The sequence below is a fragment of the Colletotrichum scovillei genome, assembly GCF_011075155.1.
Source record: "Colletotrichum scovillei strain TJNH1 chromosome Unknown Contig00007, whole genome shotgun sequence".
NCBI lineage: Eukaryota > Fungi > Ascomycota > Sordariomycetes > Glomerellales > Glomerellaceae > Colletotrichum > Colletotrichum scovillei.
Genome location: NW_023336265.1, coordinates 2,545,173 through 2,561,084, shown reverse-complemented (window position 1 = coordinate 2,561,084; position 15,912 = coordinate 2,545,173). Strand labels below are relative to the sequence as shown.

Genomic DNA, 15,912 nt, shown 5'->3' with positions numbered 1-15,912 from the left:
TAGCCGGGGAGCATGCATCGGCACAAAGAGTAGGTTTTCGCGTTTGTTCGCATGTTGCAACGAAACAGCTTGCTATGTTTGCGGCCACTTTAAAAAGGTCTGTAGAATCGTTTGTCGAGAAGTAGGGTGTGAAGTTGACATTCTCTTCTGCAGTAGCAAAGTTTGTAGAGAATTCAAGATTACTACAAGTGCTGAACAGGGTTACGTTTGCCTTTTGGTCCTCCATTCGTCCGTAGCGTAGCGGATCTACTTGGAGGCCTTGAGGGATTGCCTGGAATACTCGAGTTGTATTCTTGCAGTCGTCGACACAGTTTCCGGACGGACAAATGTCGCCAAATGAGGTTTTCAGTAGTTGTTCTTCCGTCACTCCATACAGTATGGGATCCTGAAGATCAACCATCTGAGCAAATCTTGCAGGGGTGTGAGCTGGCTCGGCAGAGGAAATTCTTGACGTCGGAGACCTTGCCGCAGCAGTACTCGACGTAAGGATGCTTGCTGTACCAGTGCATGTTGATTTCTCTGACGAGCTGGACCCTCCCTCTATTGTGGGACGAGTTAGTTGAACACTTGTCGTGTAAGTCGATGATGTCGTCAACTTGGTGGGAGCTGCGGGAGTATTGGCGAATTTCGCAGTACTCTGCACTCCAGGCGTGAAGGCACCGTATCCCCCGTAGTAAGATGTTTCGTCATTCGAGCCCATTGTTACGACGCCAGATAACTTGGGTAAACTGGCAGAAATTATCGCCGACCTCAATTTGTTAAACGCAGGGAGGCTTCATAGACGTTCTCACTTACAAATGGGCTTCCAGACTTTATAATATTCTCTCAATCGCGTTAAATGATTAAGTGCTAGGTACGGGCCATTCTGAGTCGCCTCACTTAACATGGATTCTGAGCTTCTGAAAGCGGCAAAGTCCAGGGCGCGGGAATGGGGGCTGAACGATAGTCGATACACTTAGAGCGTTTTGTAGCTACACGTCATAGGTCGCCTTGTCAATATTGTAATGGTTGCACTAGACGAATGCTACAATGAACGATAAATGCTGCAGGCTCAGCCCCCCAATTGATCCTACCATGGTCAGCAGCCGGATTGTGGAGAGCAGGCTGAGGATGGCCGACTCTGAATTCGGTTTTCGTGCAATCGAATGAGCTTTTGATTGATAAGGACGGATGCTGAAGTGATTCGAAATGTTGTAGCGTGATACTTCCTGCGATTCCATAAGTAGATGTCTCCCACACATCGGAGGTCTCAGCCGAAGGCGTGCTCAAGGGCTTTTGGGCTGTGATCATCGTTGTTGGCAAGGCAGATCATTTATCATTACTACCCAGGCACCAGTGGTAACCTTGCTTCACCTCCTCGTCGGGCACTTGCAATGATTACCGTGATGTTTCCCACTTCTATCAGTCTTGACGAAGATTGAGAGCACCTCTATTTTGTGCAATGGTAAGTCAAACTGTACTCTGCGGGGGGGAAGAGGGGGGCGCATGCTCAGGCTATTGGTGAAGAGGAATCCCATCTGAAGCCACGGGGTTCAGCTCGCCCGAGTCAACAGCAGCAAGGCTTGACTAGCCTTCGAACCTCCACTGATTAACTGCTTTGGTTACTTGCTTTTTTGTACTCAAATGAACAAGTACCAATATAGTTCAAGCCACCTGGACACTGCTACTCATCTCCTCTACATTTGTCACCAGACGAACACCACTCTCAATAGCATGCTGGTCAATGATTGGCCTTCTCTGATCGTAAGAACTGAAAATGGTCTTCTGCTGGCGATTGCCAGAAAGCTTGGCACCACGATGAAGTTTCCGTCGACGTGACAAGAAAATCATAATAGTGATAAAGCAGATGACGCCCAAAGCTATGCCAACTGTAATCCCGGCGATGATCTCCGAAGATAAACCTCCGGATGATCTCCGCTCTGTGTTAGGAAGAGATGCTGTAGTAGATGTGGAACTGGGCGCTTCCTGAAGGTCCAAACGAAGACCCGAAATATTAGTCTCTGTGATGAGCAAAGGACACCTGTGATACATCAGAAGATCTTACGCTGAAAACTGTCGAATATGCGGGATCATTCACCGCTCGATCACCCCGAATAATCCAGCGCTGACCAGGGACATCAACCGAGTCGCTAACGGCTGATCCCGCAATCTGGTCCGACATGAACACGCCGCTGCCCGCGTGGCGTTCAACGATGTAGCTGGAACCATTCGCAGCGTTGAAGAGGTCAAATGTGCCATCGCCCCAGTCGAGTATATCCCACATCTGTGATTTGTCTGAGGTCGTTCTCCTCATGCAGACTGCCGTGTGTCCATTTGCCGTTTCTGCCGGGTCCCAGCAGGCTGATAGTTGGAGTCTCACACTTGTTGCGTTTGATCGAATTAAATACCGGCCTTTGGTGGAGTTTACCGGCTGGAACTGCCATGCCATAGTCTCTTTATCGTCGCATGAGTTGGTTCGAAGTCCATTGGAGGTCTGTTGCAAGCATCCTGTGATGGGACCTGTGATGTTGGTGACTCTGGCATCTGAGAGGAGGTACCAGGTATTCGAGTCTAGACTTGCTTGAGACATGCTTCTCAATCTCTAGCATTGTTTACCGACGAAACTCTCGTCGACAAGCTGTGACCTCCGTCTTCTGCGTACTTGATTTTGTTCGAGCTTCAATAACAAATATGTGCGAATGAATCGGAGGAGACTTCGAAATTGAGGAGGAGAAAGATTGTGAACATATATTTTTACTGGCGTTGGTAGCAAGTTGCTGCCTTGAATACCTACGCCGCAAATTGATGCAGTAAGCCGACCATCAGAGGAACCTCGAGACATGGAACGTACTCCTAATGGGGGCCAGATTGCTAACGAGCTCTGCAGATAGCCAATGTTGGGTCTGTTCCGTGTTCCTTACCAATGCACTGTAACTTCGTGTATGTGTGCGGTTGATTGTAGGAACTAGCTCCTGTGTATGACGAGAAGAACTCAAATCCCAGACTCTGCAGCGCTCATGAGTCCTAGCTCCAAATCTGCTTCGCAAAAAAGTCATCAGTGACATCCTAGGAGTCTTCGAGATCCTAATATTCAATTGTACGCAGAAATCTTGCTTAGTGATTCTCTCCCTCAGGTTCATCCAACTCTTTAACTTCTTGGTCGTAGGCGTGCTAATACGAAAGGTCGTCGTAATCTCCATACCGAAGAGGAGGTAGGAATTGATCCACGGCCCTAAACCATGTCTTTTGTGATTCCAAAGCGGGCTCTGTAACGGTTTCCTTGCAGCATTGAATTTTTCCACCAGACTGTCAAGTTAGCTAGCCAACACAGTGTCCTCCTCTTGTGTTTGCGGATCTTGTCATCTGATTCACCTGGAAGCGCTGCCATGCGGGCGCGTTTCAACGCAAATGCGAGACATCCACAGGCGATTAACAGTTGTCTTCCTTCTGCCTCTTCTCTACAAAAGATTTTTTGTGGGTTGAATCTACATCCCAAGTTTCGGACCATCAGATCAAGCTTCCCTGGAAACCCATTGGTGACTCGCTTGCCCGGCCTCGGGGATTATTTGACCGAGCCCGACTAAACTCCCTTTGCAGAATTCAAGCTATGTTTCGCGTCTCAAAGGCAAACTTCTGTTCGTTACAATTCGTTTGGATACTTGAACCGAGACTACAAAGGCCCCAAATAAAGGGTTAGGCCCCTAAATATGGGTATAGACCAACGAACCCATCGGCCATTCTTGTCCAGCCACTCTTTTCTCCTGCTGATGATCCCCTTGTCATTGAGGCATGCATTCAGGTAGAAATCCTTATACCTCTGCATTTCATCCACCAAACGTCCAACAACTTCGTCCCTTTGTGCGTCAGAGAGATTCGGCGTCCATGCAATGGCTGCGGTCAAGTAGTGAATGATACGGGCAAAAGAGGGTCCCTGGCTTTCGGTGGGCTCGGGTAGGAACTTCTCGTCCACAAGAAGTCGGAACGTGTTGGTTTACCGCTTGTAATACTTCTTGTATCTCTGCTTTGCAAATGTTTGCCAGCTTTCACGCGTCCATGAGATACAAGGCTAACCCTCAGGGGCAACTAGGCTGAACCTAGCCAGGAACAAATCGGTCAACTGTGCTAGCTCCCATCGATAGGTAACGAAATCGATAACGTCAATATGCCCGTAACAGCGGTCTTCAGTATCATGGCCGTGCATTTCTTGCTGGAGCATGGTGAAAGGACCGGGGCCCCAATTTACAGTCCAATTCTCTGGGAATGTAGAGATGAACATCCGAGCCATGTCCTTGACGTCGTTGCTAATCAGGCTGTCATGTATTGCCTTAGTGACGCTGAATGATTTCTGCCCGATCTTCAATCCCACTTGTCCCATACACTAGTTCTGGGTTCCTCCGGATCATCTGTCACGGAATGCCCGGTGAAGATGTAATCCTCGAGCTGATTCCACCAATGTCTGGAGTGCTCCGGCGGGATGCCTGAGTGTTCGTTCCGTGTCCAGTCCCACTGATCATCGAGGATCATAGAGGTGGCTTGTTCTTTTTATTCTTCTTATTCTTATTGCTATCTTTATAGTCGCTAAAATTACTTTTGATCTTTTGTCATATATTACGTATTGAATATCCTTTAGAGGGAAACCACGTCTGCTGGAATGTGGCACGGCCTGTGAGGAATATTGTATTGTCCTCTATGAGAACATGGGAGGCCAAATCATCGCCAATATATCGGCCCTTACCTTAGAATCTTGGACCTATTACTAGCAAGACCTTCGACACACTATGTCCTCTAACTTTTATTCAACGAGATTGTAGGCAACAGTGTCAACCGGCAGCACCAAGCCGACTATCCCAATCATCGCAAAGCAACCACAAGCCACCCAGATAGGAGCCGGGGTACTAACGTCAGCAAAAGTTGCAATGAACGGCGAAGATAGAGATGCAAGCCGTCCGACAGCCATGAGCAACCCATTTCCCAATCCTCGATTCTCCACACTCAACGCCTGTGGCGTATATCTGTGACTCAAGTCAGCTTCTCTATTTAGATCAACAACTGGTGAACTGGAGACAAAATCTCACGCGTAAATAATGGCATACATGGCATTCAGCCAGAAGCTAATCATACACGAAAACGCCAGGTTCTGAGACTGGGTTTTGACAGACGTAAAGGCAGCTGAGAAGGCAGCGCACGCGGCACCCGTCAGAACGAGGGACTTGCGGCTCCGGAGCCAGTTGTTGGAGACCATCCACATGCTGAGGGCTGGACCGAAGATGCCGACAACCGAAGTGATGGCCCAATCGCGGTAGGTGTTGTAGTTGCTCGAGTCGCCCAGGTCTGCGCCGTGGGCTCGGAGGTAGTAGGGTAGGAAGAGAGTGAATAGGGGATATCTGGGATAGAAGAACAAACTTAGTCATGCGTGCGTGCCTAAAGAGAAGAAGGGGGAAGAACCTACGCTATGCCAACCAGCACCCACAGCAAAGTTAGACAGATCATCAACCGCACCTGCGCCCAGCCTTCAAACAGCCTCGCCGCACGGCGTAGGTTCTCACCAAGGGACTGAGTCTTTGCAACAGCGTCTTCTTCGCCATGATTTGCCACGATCCCCCCTTCATTTCCTTGTTGTCTTGATTCTCTAATAAACTGTGCAACAGTAACTGTATACTCAGACCCATTCATCGCACTGATTCGATTTACAACCTCGACAGCTTCATCGAAGCGTCCACAAGAGACAAGCCAGCGGGGTGATTCATGTGTGCGGATTACCACGGCGCGGATTATGGACATGATAAGACAGAGGCCGCCGAGAGTAATGTAGAGGTATCGCCAGCCCATATTTGCCGATGTGGGACAGGTGGAGGGGGTCGCATACTGTGGGCAGCCAAAATCGACGAGGAGTCCCCATCCTGTTGTTGAGGTGCGTAAGTTATCTGCGTTGATGATGTGTAAAGGAGGGATATGACGTACCGAGGAATCCTGTGATGGAGTTTCCGAGACCCCAGACACACGCAAGACCGGCTAACATGAAGGACCATCGTCGTGGAATATTTTCGGCTAGAATCGTCAAGTCAATGGCAACTAAAGCGCCTCAGTCAGCCTCATTCTATCCAGGAGAGGATGGCCGGCTACGAAATGTTTTTACGTACGGTTTCCACCGCCGAAAAATCCGCAAATCGCAACCCAGGCATTGATAGCCGCCCAATTAGGCGACGATGCCGCGAGCATCGTGCTAATCGATATCCCAAAAATGGAAAGCTGCCACACGAGTCGGCGACCAATATTATCGGCCAACAGACCCATTGCGACAGCACCGACGAGGAGTCCTGCATAATTCGAGGCTGGGAGGAGGGTCGGATAGGTAGGTGCGAATTCGGGTGTGAGTTGAGGACCGACAAGAGAGATCGAGACGAGGAGCATCTAGAAAGATAATTAGTCATGATAGGCTCATTATCCAAAGGTTCCCTTCCATTCCGTATGTCTCAAGGTTTTGAGGCTGGGATGTCGGACTTGAAGAAACAAACCTGATCGGCAAGGAAGCCAAAGCCGCAGGACATTGTCAGCTGCCAGTGAAACTTTCCAAACCCGATAGCTTCTACGGCCTCTTCGATGACCTTCAAGTTTTGCTCAACGTCGCTTAGTCCCCCGGTCTTGAACTCCGCTATCGATCCAAGGGTGTTGCTGGGAATAGGAGCTATGGCGTTCCCCAAGTCGTCCTTGTTGACGGCGTCGTCGAGGGGTTTTGCGTGGTCGTCCATGCTGGCAGAAGAGTAAATGACACTTTCTTTTGACTCTTCGAGTTGATGATGCAAGTCACCCACGTCTTCTAGGTACTAGGGCGGAAGAGTTGCAAGATACTTAATTTAAAGGAATACAATAACAAAACCACCCCCGCAAAATGCCTTTGAGCTCGATGAATGATGTCTTGAGAAGAACCTCAAAGTCTTTGATCCTGCTCAACAACCTACGACTTGGTACGATCATGGTAACGCCGACGTTTATATATCACTTGGACTGCGGTTTTGGTATCTTGTCCAGATGCACCCTTCGCATTCCCTCCACTTCGGCCCCGTTTACCCCAGACTTCGCGAATCTTTGGTCCCCGTAGCCCGCAACTCTCCCGCTTGCAGCCTATTAACTCACGACTATCCCAAACCAAAAGAACAAAACATGTGAACAATACCCACGTAAAATACCTAGCAAAGTCTCACATATCAGTCAAACTTGCTCTCATTGGTTTTTTGGGGGAAACGGAACACGGCCCGGATGGGGACGTGAACACCAAAGTGGGGACGGACCGGTATCTCCGTGGCACCTGGGGACGATGAATCGCCTCGCTATCTGGAGTATGTTCCCCCCGAACCCCCGCCTCACCCTTTGACAGATGAGACTAGGTCTGGTAGCTCCTACCGATAGCGGGCATGGCAAGAGGGGTGAGGTAAGGTAATTGCCGAATGAAGCAATTTTTCCCTCCTCTTTCGCCCCAGAGGTGAGATATCATTTGCCATACCTACTTCACGTATATATACGCTCTAGAGTGAAAACTCCTTGTGAAGTATAGAAGTTTGATCCCCATCCCCCCTCTCAGTCCCCGCCAAACTCTGCAGGCAGCCAATGTTGTACTTTTTCCGCGTTACTTCAATGACATTGCCATGTAACTTTGCATTTTGTGCGTTCTATTGCGATGACTACGTCCTGTTTACAACCAGACGACCTTGAGAGAATTCATGGTATATCATCAAGATAGGAGGCATTGGTGAGCCCTGGGGTAGGTAGCCCAGGCTCGAGGTCGACGCGTTTGCTATCTCCCCTTACCAAGGGAAAAGCTCTCAACCCAGTACGTGATATTCTACGGCCACCTTTGAGCCGCTCTGGCAGCACCGCTTCGAACGTTCCCTTCACGTTCAGTACGAGCATCAACTTGGCACGGTATTTCTGCTAGGCACACTCAGTGTCGTGGATAGCATCAGGGAAGAGGGCACTTCATAAATGAAGAGGGGAGCACCGAAGTGTTAGTCGTCTCGTGTCCGGTGCTTCACTTTGATTCAGGCGAGTCCTTTTGCAGCGAGTCTGTCCAAGCCTTTACCAATCGTACGCAAGAGCGCTATTGACTTAGGTATGCGAGCGCGAAAGAGCCCGGTTCCTCACATCCGGCTTCTAATTATGCAGAATGCCATTCCTCTCGTTTGCATCGCTATAAAGCGAGAACACAACGACCTCAATAAGGGGCTGCGGGAAAGGCAGCGGAAATTCCATCGGATTGGGGTAGTTTCTCACATAGAAGACTGAGCTTTGTACCTCATCCTTCATAATCTATGGGAAAGAAAGTTTAGCCGTAAGATGGGGTTCCAGGACCTCTGTTGATATGTCCGCAAAGATATAGCAGCATTTCTGAGAGAAATGCAGGCAAGTTACACTTTTCTTCCAGTGCGGATTAATGATGCTGATAGCTCGCGTCAGGGAATTTATGCACGGAATTCCCGGCCAAAGGTAGGCTTTGATTAGACAGTTTACTTTGAAAATCATGCATAAAGTGCTAGTGGGAGTCTCTTTCCTTACAAGTAAGTCAAACCCCCCACTTCCTGGCACCCCCCTGTTTCTGGCACCCACAAAAACGATGGGATCACAACCCAACCTCCTCATTACTATTAACTATTGATCCTCAACCACACCCACTACAATACAACTGCCAGCCTCACTAGGGCATTCAGAGTCGCTGGATTCAGCCGTAATAACCTCCTTTTCACCCGCTTCGATTTGAGCCCGATGGATATCCCTGATGTTCGCAAACTTCGTGTTGGGATCGATCTGAACTCTTCCTCTTCCTAACTGCAGCGTTGGTAACTTGAGGCGGTGAGCCAGCTGCTGCTGGGCAACTGCCAGTTGCCAGGCCTGCTCTGTGAAGCCTTTTTCACCTTCCTGAACAGCAGCCGTTGAGTGCTGGTATCATTGTCGAGTTGGGTGTATAAGTGCAGTTGACCGCTGAGCTCTGCCAGCTTCCTGGGTGTCGACCAGACCACTGCAGAGGAAGCAGAATCCCATGGCTCAACAGGGGGTTTGTTGACCATTATGGCATCGCTTTTTGCCCCGACTGGTTGGTTTGGGTGTGGTGGGCTTAGCAGAAGGCTCAGGTAATACCATAGGGTTCATCAGGGCTTAACCATCGCTACAGGGTGTAGACCAGTCCACTTCCAACTTCTGATGTTCGAGACTGATAGACCAGCAAGTCGAGCCTTCTGGTAACAGTCCAGGAAGTTCCTTTTACCTATAATGGTAGAGTCGTTCCATTGAGACAAGTAACCGAGCTCCTTCCGATAGGCTGACTTAACAGGGCTGAAGACAGACTGGTCAAGTGGCTGGAGGACATGAGAGGAGTGTGGTGGTAAGAACAGTAAATGGATATTGTTAATATAGCAATTCCACATGAAGTCTGTCGTCGTATGACTCCCATGCCCATCCACAATCAACAGTCGAGCCTCGCCCTCAGCCTCGGGCATAGTCTGTGGGATAAACACCTTCTCTAACCATTCAATGGCAGTTAAGTCTGTAGTCCAGCCATTATCTGTTGCTGTAAACTCCCACCCATCGTATGGAACCAGATGTAATGGAAACCACTGTTGTTGGACCGTCTTCCCTTGAAAATGATAAGAGGACAAGTGCCCTACCCAAGGCTGAGATACACTCAATGATAGAGACCCATGCCCTCGACCCAGGTTGTTTCTTGCGAACAGACGTCGTCTCAGCCATGCCCAGCACTAACCCATTAGCTCCCTGACCCTCGAGGATGCCAGTCTCATCCATATTATATCTGTTGGCTGGTTTGATGTCCTTGATCTCAGGGATAGCAAGGAACTTAAACCAGTTCCTAATGACCTCAGTAGATGCCCCATTAACGCGTCTAGAATCGATGGAACGACTTCTCTGAACCTTAATGATAGGGTTCCTTCTCACGAAGGCATAGATCCAGCCTTTTCCTAATGGTTTGGTATCCCCAGCAGCAGCCAGAACTCGCTCTGCGAATTCCTTCACCTGTTGGTGCGTTGGTGCGAGGCCCAGCGAAGCCTGAATGCGAACCCATTGTGCCAGCTTACTCTCCTGGTCAGGAGACAGCCTCTGCCAGTCAGCAAAAGCCACTTTCCTAGTCTGACCACCTTGGAGACGTAGTTGGAGGGTTGATCGTGGTATCCCATACTCCAATGAGGCTCTCTTTTGACTCTTGCCGTTTGAGATGTCCTCGAGAGCCTGACGAAGCTGATCTTCGGTATATTGAGGCATTAGATATAGAAGAAGGTATGTGCAAAAAATGAGCCCATTTGGACTCGAATTGAAAATGTTGTGATAAAAGGAGGTTGGGGGTGGGCATTGCGTTGTGGTGGATTTTCGCGTTTTTGTGGGTGCCAGAAACAGGGGGATGCCGGGAAGTGGGGGGTTTGACTTAAGCAGTTGAAAATTTTGGTCTATAATCAGAAATTAAATTTATAAGAGAGGAAGCTGATATGAAATATAAGAAATAAGAAAAACTCAGGTTCATTGCATCTACTCGTTCTTCATATTTCTATTATATTAGACCTACCGAGTGTCACTTCACGCTCCCGCAATAGTAATGAAATGATAGAATAATGAGATAAGTATTCATAGCTTGGTTCTCTCGGAGTGCGTCTTGAGACAGGACTAGTAAACAGTTGAAACAGGTAGTACTTTATCGCGAGTTCAAATCTCGTTGGCAAATACGCAGCCAGTGAAGAAGTTCGTGAATGGGATTAGTCGTCTATAGCCATCCTTCCCCTCATCATGGTATCAACAACCCAGAAATATGCATACATGAAACAACAACGCTCTACACAAGCGCCGCAACCAGCATTATAGATGCTCACTTCTTCACCTCCGTGCTCCCAATCGCCGTCGTCCCGCTCGCGGTATCAGGGGAATCAAGCAATTCGGGCCCAGGGTCCGCCTGCTTATTCAGACTCCCCTCCCCAACCTCCCTCTCCACCTTCTTGATATCAACATCCTCGGCATCGAGCTGCTCCTCGCCAAACGGCCCGCTCGTCTTGACCCCCTCCATTGAATCCGTATCATTACCATCCTTGCCGCCACTCAACACGCCCGCATCGTCCTTGACGCTGCTTGCACGGCTCACATCCGCGCTCTCAGGGCTCTCATTCCTCAGTCCGAGGTGCTTCTCTGCCACGGGGTCCTCTTTGTTATGACCCTTCCAATCAGCAGCCTGCATCTGCGGAACGGGTGACCCAGATGAGGGCTCGTTGATGATCTCGCCGGCCGTGGGCGCAATCACCTCGTCGCCACCGTCTTCGGCCCGCTGAGAATCTGCCACACGCCAGACAACGGCGATCTTGTCAAAGGCGCGGGAGCCTTTACGGCTAGATCCCTTGATGCCGTCCATGGCATCCCAGCTGATCTCAAAGACGCCGCTGGCGTCAGCCTTGCCATCTTGCTCCGGGCCGTTACCTTCAAAGAAGACGTTGAACCAGACGTGCGCAACAGCGGTGACCATTGTGAGGCCCATGGAAGATGAGGTGCGGTTGCGACGCTCTACTGAGATGTTGACGTCGCTGTTGGGAATATGGATGGGCTCAGTTGGCTTGAGAATGACAGCCATACCGCCGGGCTCGCCGTCTTCGCCACCATTTGACTTCGTTTGGGCTTTGGCGTGTGACTGCTCCGCCAACGGAGCATCAGTATCGCTTCTCTTCTGAGCCACGCTCGGCTCGGGTGTGCGAATTAAGGATGTCGTCGCCGCATTGCGCAACTTCTTTGACTCGCTTCGGGTAGGGATAGTATCATCCTTCTCAGGCCCCGAAGCATCCTTGTCCGAGCTGCTCTTCTTTGCATTGTTGGTGTTGGTAGGTTCCGACAGAGGCGCCGCGGCAGGCGCCTTCTCCGTAGGTTTGACGCTGACACTGGCGAGATCGGATACCATCGAGCCGACTCCGCCCCCGCTTGGTGCATCGCCCTGGACGACGATCCTCTCGCTCTTCTTGAATGTGTGAAAGACCTTGATCTTCTTTCCCTCCTCCGCGAAGCCTTCGACGTCAAACTTGACGCCACTTCGCAGACCCCAGACATGGATCTCCATGATCTCAATAGCCCGGTCAACGTACTTCTTTCCACCCCGAGTCCACCTGTCGACGTATGTAATCGTTCGCAACTGGCTAGGAATCGAGATGCCCGCTCCAAACTTAGGCCGCATTCTCCTCTCCGTGAACCTCGTGAGAGCTTCTTCGGGCTTCCAGCCGCACTCAGAGATAAGGTAGCTGCAGGATACTGTTCCACTCCTGCCCTTGCCAGCCTTGCAGTGAACGACGACGACCCTCTTGTCATTTTTCTCCGCAGCCTTGTCAGAAGCGCTGACGGCAACATTGCCCGGCTCGAGATCGCCTCCCTGAAGCCAATTCCGCATGCTGGCCATGATCATGGGAATCAGGCGGAACGGGGGCGGGTGGTGATCAGGCCACGGGTAATGTCGCACTCGGCCGTAGACCTCCTCGTCAGGGTACCCCGTTCCCTCTGCGCGGAACTCCCATATCGCCCATTGATCCTTGTGCTTAGAGTCGAGGAAGGTGACGAGCCGATCGAGCGGGTTTCGGTAAGCTCTTTGGGGGTATGTGCCTGAAGGACCAGATCTGGGTAAATTAAAAGGAGTTAGCTCTTTTCCTTTGAGATAGTGTTTGCTATACGAGTGCTTTCATACGTTGCAATGATGTTGTTGGTAACATAGCAAAGATCCAAGTCCGACTCGGCGTGCCGTGCTCGAGGTCCCGCAACAATCTGTCGAAGTAAAGAGGCCATGATGGAGACAAATCTATCGATGCACCCAGGAAAGCGGAGCAAGGTTTAGGACGAACGGGCGCCAAGGAAATAGGGACTGTTGCAGCGCTTGTAGTATAAATGGGCGATCGGAAGTCTAACCAAGGCGTCCTCCCTCATGACGGCCTACTGTGTCGTAGCTGCGCCTTGGTCGCGTGCGGGAAGTGAGCCTTGACGTCGGCCTCCAAGCAGGGGAGGGCGACGTCATTCGTAGTGGGGTGAGCCGGGGAAGAGCTGCCGAGCTACGCCACTTCGGGTGTGGCTAGTGCCGTCGTCCGACCCGGCTTCTTGGCAGCATGTGCTCAGCCCTTGACTTAGCCTTTGGTGTTGGTATCTCTAGCAAACTCCGCAAACCGCAAAGATTCAAGGAAAGGACGAAGAAGATAATTGTGTAGTCATGCGAATTTGGATTTACTGCTCAATCAAAACTAACAAACAAAGGCCGGAGCCAGTGAGCAAACGGGAAACCTGAAATCATCGTGTGATGCAGAGAGCAACCAGGTAAACCACCAGGCCCCAAACTCGCCTACACTATAATAACCTGAATTACCGGCGAAACACCATGTGAACCTTGGCCGGCCATGAACCCTCCCGCTCATTTCTTTTCCTTTGCGACCGTATACTCTCGTTATAAACCTCTTTGCGTAATCGTCCCCTGTCGAGAAATATTGTCATCCTGGTTGGCTTGCAACCTGGCTCTTCGCAACGGCGGAGCCGCTAGACAATCAGCCTCATCTCGAAAAAGGCTTTTGTCATTGCACCCTTGAAGGTACTCGTGACTTTTAATCGTTTCGCTTGTTTCGCCAAAGCTTTACGAAGTCTTCTTGGGGACGGCGGTGCCGCTGAGGTAGCGGTTGGGGTCAGTGTAGGCGTAGAACTGGCGAGCGCCTCCCTTGACGGTCTCCCAAGCCTGGCGGGCGGCAGGGGGAGTGCCCTGGTTGCCGACAGCGGAGTCGACACGGGACTCGAGAAGGGCGAGCGAGTTCTGGACGTGGGTGCTCTGGGTGAAGCGAGCACGAAGGAAAGCAGTGTAGATGGCAATCAAGATCCAGGAGCGGCGCTGGAAGGTAATGGCAGAGAGGAGAAGGCGAACCCAGAGAAGAATCTCGAGCGAGGACACGACAGACATGGAGGCATCGTAGTACTCCTTGACGAAAGCGCCAATCTTGTCGGCGATCGGGTTGTTCGCGTACTGGGCCTTGCCGCTAGGGGAAGCACCAGCAGCAGGCGTGATGGGCTTGGGAGGAGTGATGGTGGGGATCACGTTGGCGCGGGTGTAAGTTGCGACGTGGAAGATCGAGTAGATGGCGTAAGGGAGCATGGCCAGGGGGTACTGGGGGGACAGAAGCCACACCAGGGACATGACTGGGGTCGCATGGTTAGAAGCGATTCCCCCGCAATAAGAGAGCAAGGATGCAAACTCACCAAGATACTGAACATTCTCGTCGGCGATCAGGGCCAGAGGGCTCTGGGGAGCCTTGGCTCCAGCCTTACTGCGTGCGCGGAGAGTCTTGTAGACGACAATGCCGTAGGTCAGGGCAGCAGACAGGAATGTGAGTCTGTAGCTGAAGCGGGCGATCCGGCTGTAGTAGTTGAAGGAAATGTAGGAGAAGCCATAACGGATAACGGCAAAAATCAGGGACAAGTGTCTGCAGCAAGAGTTATCAGCCAACGTTTGCAGATTAGAGGTTGATTTCGTCGACTGTGAGCCCATCGGGCATCTCCGCGTGCGTATCTCGGGGCGTCGGGTTGCAGGGAGGGAGCAGGGCGTCATATCAGGATGGTCTGTACATACCCGGCGAACCAAGCGACTGTTGATGGAGATGTTAGCAGCTGTTTGTAGCGACAGAGACATGCAGGCGAAAAGACGGGAATCAGCATACATTGCAGGGTCTGGGCCAGAAGCAAAAGCCTCTGGGTCAAAGGGACGTTGGCAGGCGGAGGGGGAGCCATCGTGATGCGTTCTGAGTGCGGCGGCTCTCAAGGGCAGAACAGATGTGTGTGGAATATTCGATGCAGCAGTCGAAATTGGTACTCTGTAGCGATGTCGTAGTTGAGGAGAAAGCTGCGACGGTAAGCTGGTGGTTTTTGTGTCGTGTGAGAAGTTTCTCGGAGATGCAGTTGCTGGGTTGACTTTGGGGAAAGCTGGCCAGAATGCGCAAGAAGTTGAAGTGATGCGGCGGCGGGGACTCGAGTGGCTGGTCCAGTGTGCATGGAAGTGTCCAGTGCAGAGCAGAGGAGACGGAGGGGGTGGAGGGAAGATGGAGCCTGGACCAGCTGAGGAAAGCGGTGGTCGGTGCGTCGGTGCGTCACTGCTTCCTTCTTCGTGCTTCCCTTTGGTCGGTTCCCTCTTTCCTTCCCGCCGTCGGTCCCTCTTTTTTTTTTTTTTTTCTATTCTTATTTTCTGTGTGGCTACCAGGTATTTTTGAGCTTCCAGGTTGGAATACGTATTCGTACATACCCAAAATTCCCCAAATTCCAGTCTAGGGTCCTGGACACAGAAGCGGCAGATCTGCACTCCGACCATGGGCGAGGGAGTGGGATTTGCTCCAGATTTTAAATGACAGACAGGTAAAGACAGGGCTCTCTGGCTTTTGTTTCCGTCTCATCCCAGCGTCACACAGAGAATCGTGTTTGGCGAATGAGCGCTGCCACACACATGCAAAGAAGCTCAATGTTTCCTTTTATCTCGAGTGTTTTGGAATTTCCCGTCTTCAACGGCGGCACAGGAAGGAGATCTGACCGCGAGAACCCAACCGTCCGTCAGGTCAGTGTGAAGATGAGACGACGGCAGAAAATCCGTGCCCCAAACAGGACGGGAAATATCAGCAAACACCAGGGCCACTGAAAAGCATGTGCATGCAGTGCAGAAGGGAGAGCCATTTTTTTGGTGGTACACGCATGTCTCTGCACTCAAATGTGTAGTCGATAATATGGAAATGGAATGATATGGCCAGAGCTCCCTCCAATGACGAATGAATCTGGCAGGGGTATTGTGACAAAAGCAGCACGAAATGCTCATCCCCTAGATACCTAACCTACGTGTCGATATCTGGACGCAGCTGTGCCTTGGACAGGAGACTCGAGAGTCGAGACTCTTTCATCACCACTGGC

General features: G+C 50.9%; 4 protein-coding genes across 4 annotated transcripts; all 4 read right to left on the bottom strand.

Annotated features, from left to right (window-relative positions):
* Positions 1 to 1,644: 1,644 nt before the first annotated feature.
* On the bottom strand, positions 1,645 to 2,569 carry HER10_EVM0002047 (transmembrane alpha-helix domain-containing protein; the record flags this gene model as incomplete). The annotated part of the gene is made up of 2 exons (XM_035471774.1): positions 1,645 to 1,961; positions 2,047 to 2,569. The coding sequence occupies 2 exons, from the start codon at positions 2,567 to 2,569 to the stop codon at positions 1,645 to 1,647; spliced, it is 840 nt and encodes a 279-aa protein (XP_035331252.1).
* A 2,202-nt stretch (positions 2,570 to 4,771) lies between these two features.
* Positions 4,772 to 6,728, bottom strand: HER10_EVM0003538 (membrane transporter; the record flags this gene model as incomplete). Its single annotated transcript, XM_035473212.1, has 6 exons — positions 4,772 to 4,991; positions 5,055 to 5,363; positions 5,429 to 5,879; positions 5,941 to 6,051; positions 6,120 to 6,390; positions 6,495 to 6,728. The coding sequence occupies 6 exons, from the start codon at positions 6,726 to 6,728 to the stop codon at positions 4,772 to 4,774; spliced, it is 1,596 nt and encodes a 531-aa protein (XP_035331359.1).
* Positions 6,729 to 10,622: 3,894 nt separating this feature from the next.
* HER10_EVM0008939 (dual specificity phosphatase) lies at positions 10,623 to 12,964 on the bottom strand. The gene is made up of 2 exons (XM_035478444.1): positions 12,683 to 12,964; positions 10,623 to 12,614 (listed from the first exon to the last, which is right to left on the bottom strand). The coding sequence occupies exons 1-2, from the start codon at positions 12,778 to 12,780 to the stop codon at positions 10,841 to 10,843; spliced, it is 1,872 nt and encodes a 623-aa protein (XP_035331698.1). The 5' UTR covers positions 12,781 to 12,964; the 3' UTR covers positions 10,623 to 10,840.
* A 218-nt stretch (positions 12,965 to 13,182) lies between these two features.
* HER10_EVM0005205 (endoplasmic reticulum protein) lies at positions 13,183 to 15,295 on the bottom strand. The gene is made up of 2 exons (XM_035482977.1): positions 14,224 to 15,295; positions 13,183 to 14,163 (listed from the first exon to the last, which is right to left on the bottom strand). Exons 1-2 carry the CDS (start codon positions 14,570 to 14,572, stop codon positions 13,610 to 13,612), a joined length of 903 nt encoding a protein of 300 aa, XP_035331461.1. The 5' UTR covers positions 14,573 to 15,295; the 3' UTR covers positions 13,183 to 13,609.
* Positions 15,296 to 15,912: the final 617 nt, after the last annotated feature.

Bases quoted from the DNA above. Each gene is read 5' to 3' on its own strand.
- HER10_EVM0008939 (XM_035478444.1), bottom strand. From the start codon at position 12,780: ATGGCCTCTTTACTTCGACAGATTGTTGCGGGACCTCGAGCACGGCAC. The intron at 12,615-12,682 runs GTATGAAAGCAC...TAATTTACCCAG, and splicing joins ACCAACAACATCATTGCAAC to ATCTGGTCCTTCAGGCACAT.
- HER10_EVM0005205 (XM_035482977.1), bottom strand. From the start codon at position 14,572: ATGACGCCCTGCTCCCTCCCTGCAACCCGACGCCCCGAGATACGCACG. The intron at 14,164-14,223 runs GTGAGTTTGCAT...ATGCGACCCCAG, and splicing joins CGAGAATGTTCAGTATCTTG to TCATGTCCCTGGTGTGGCTT.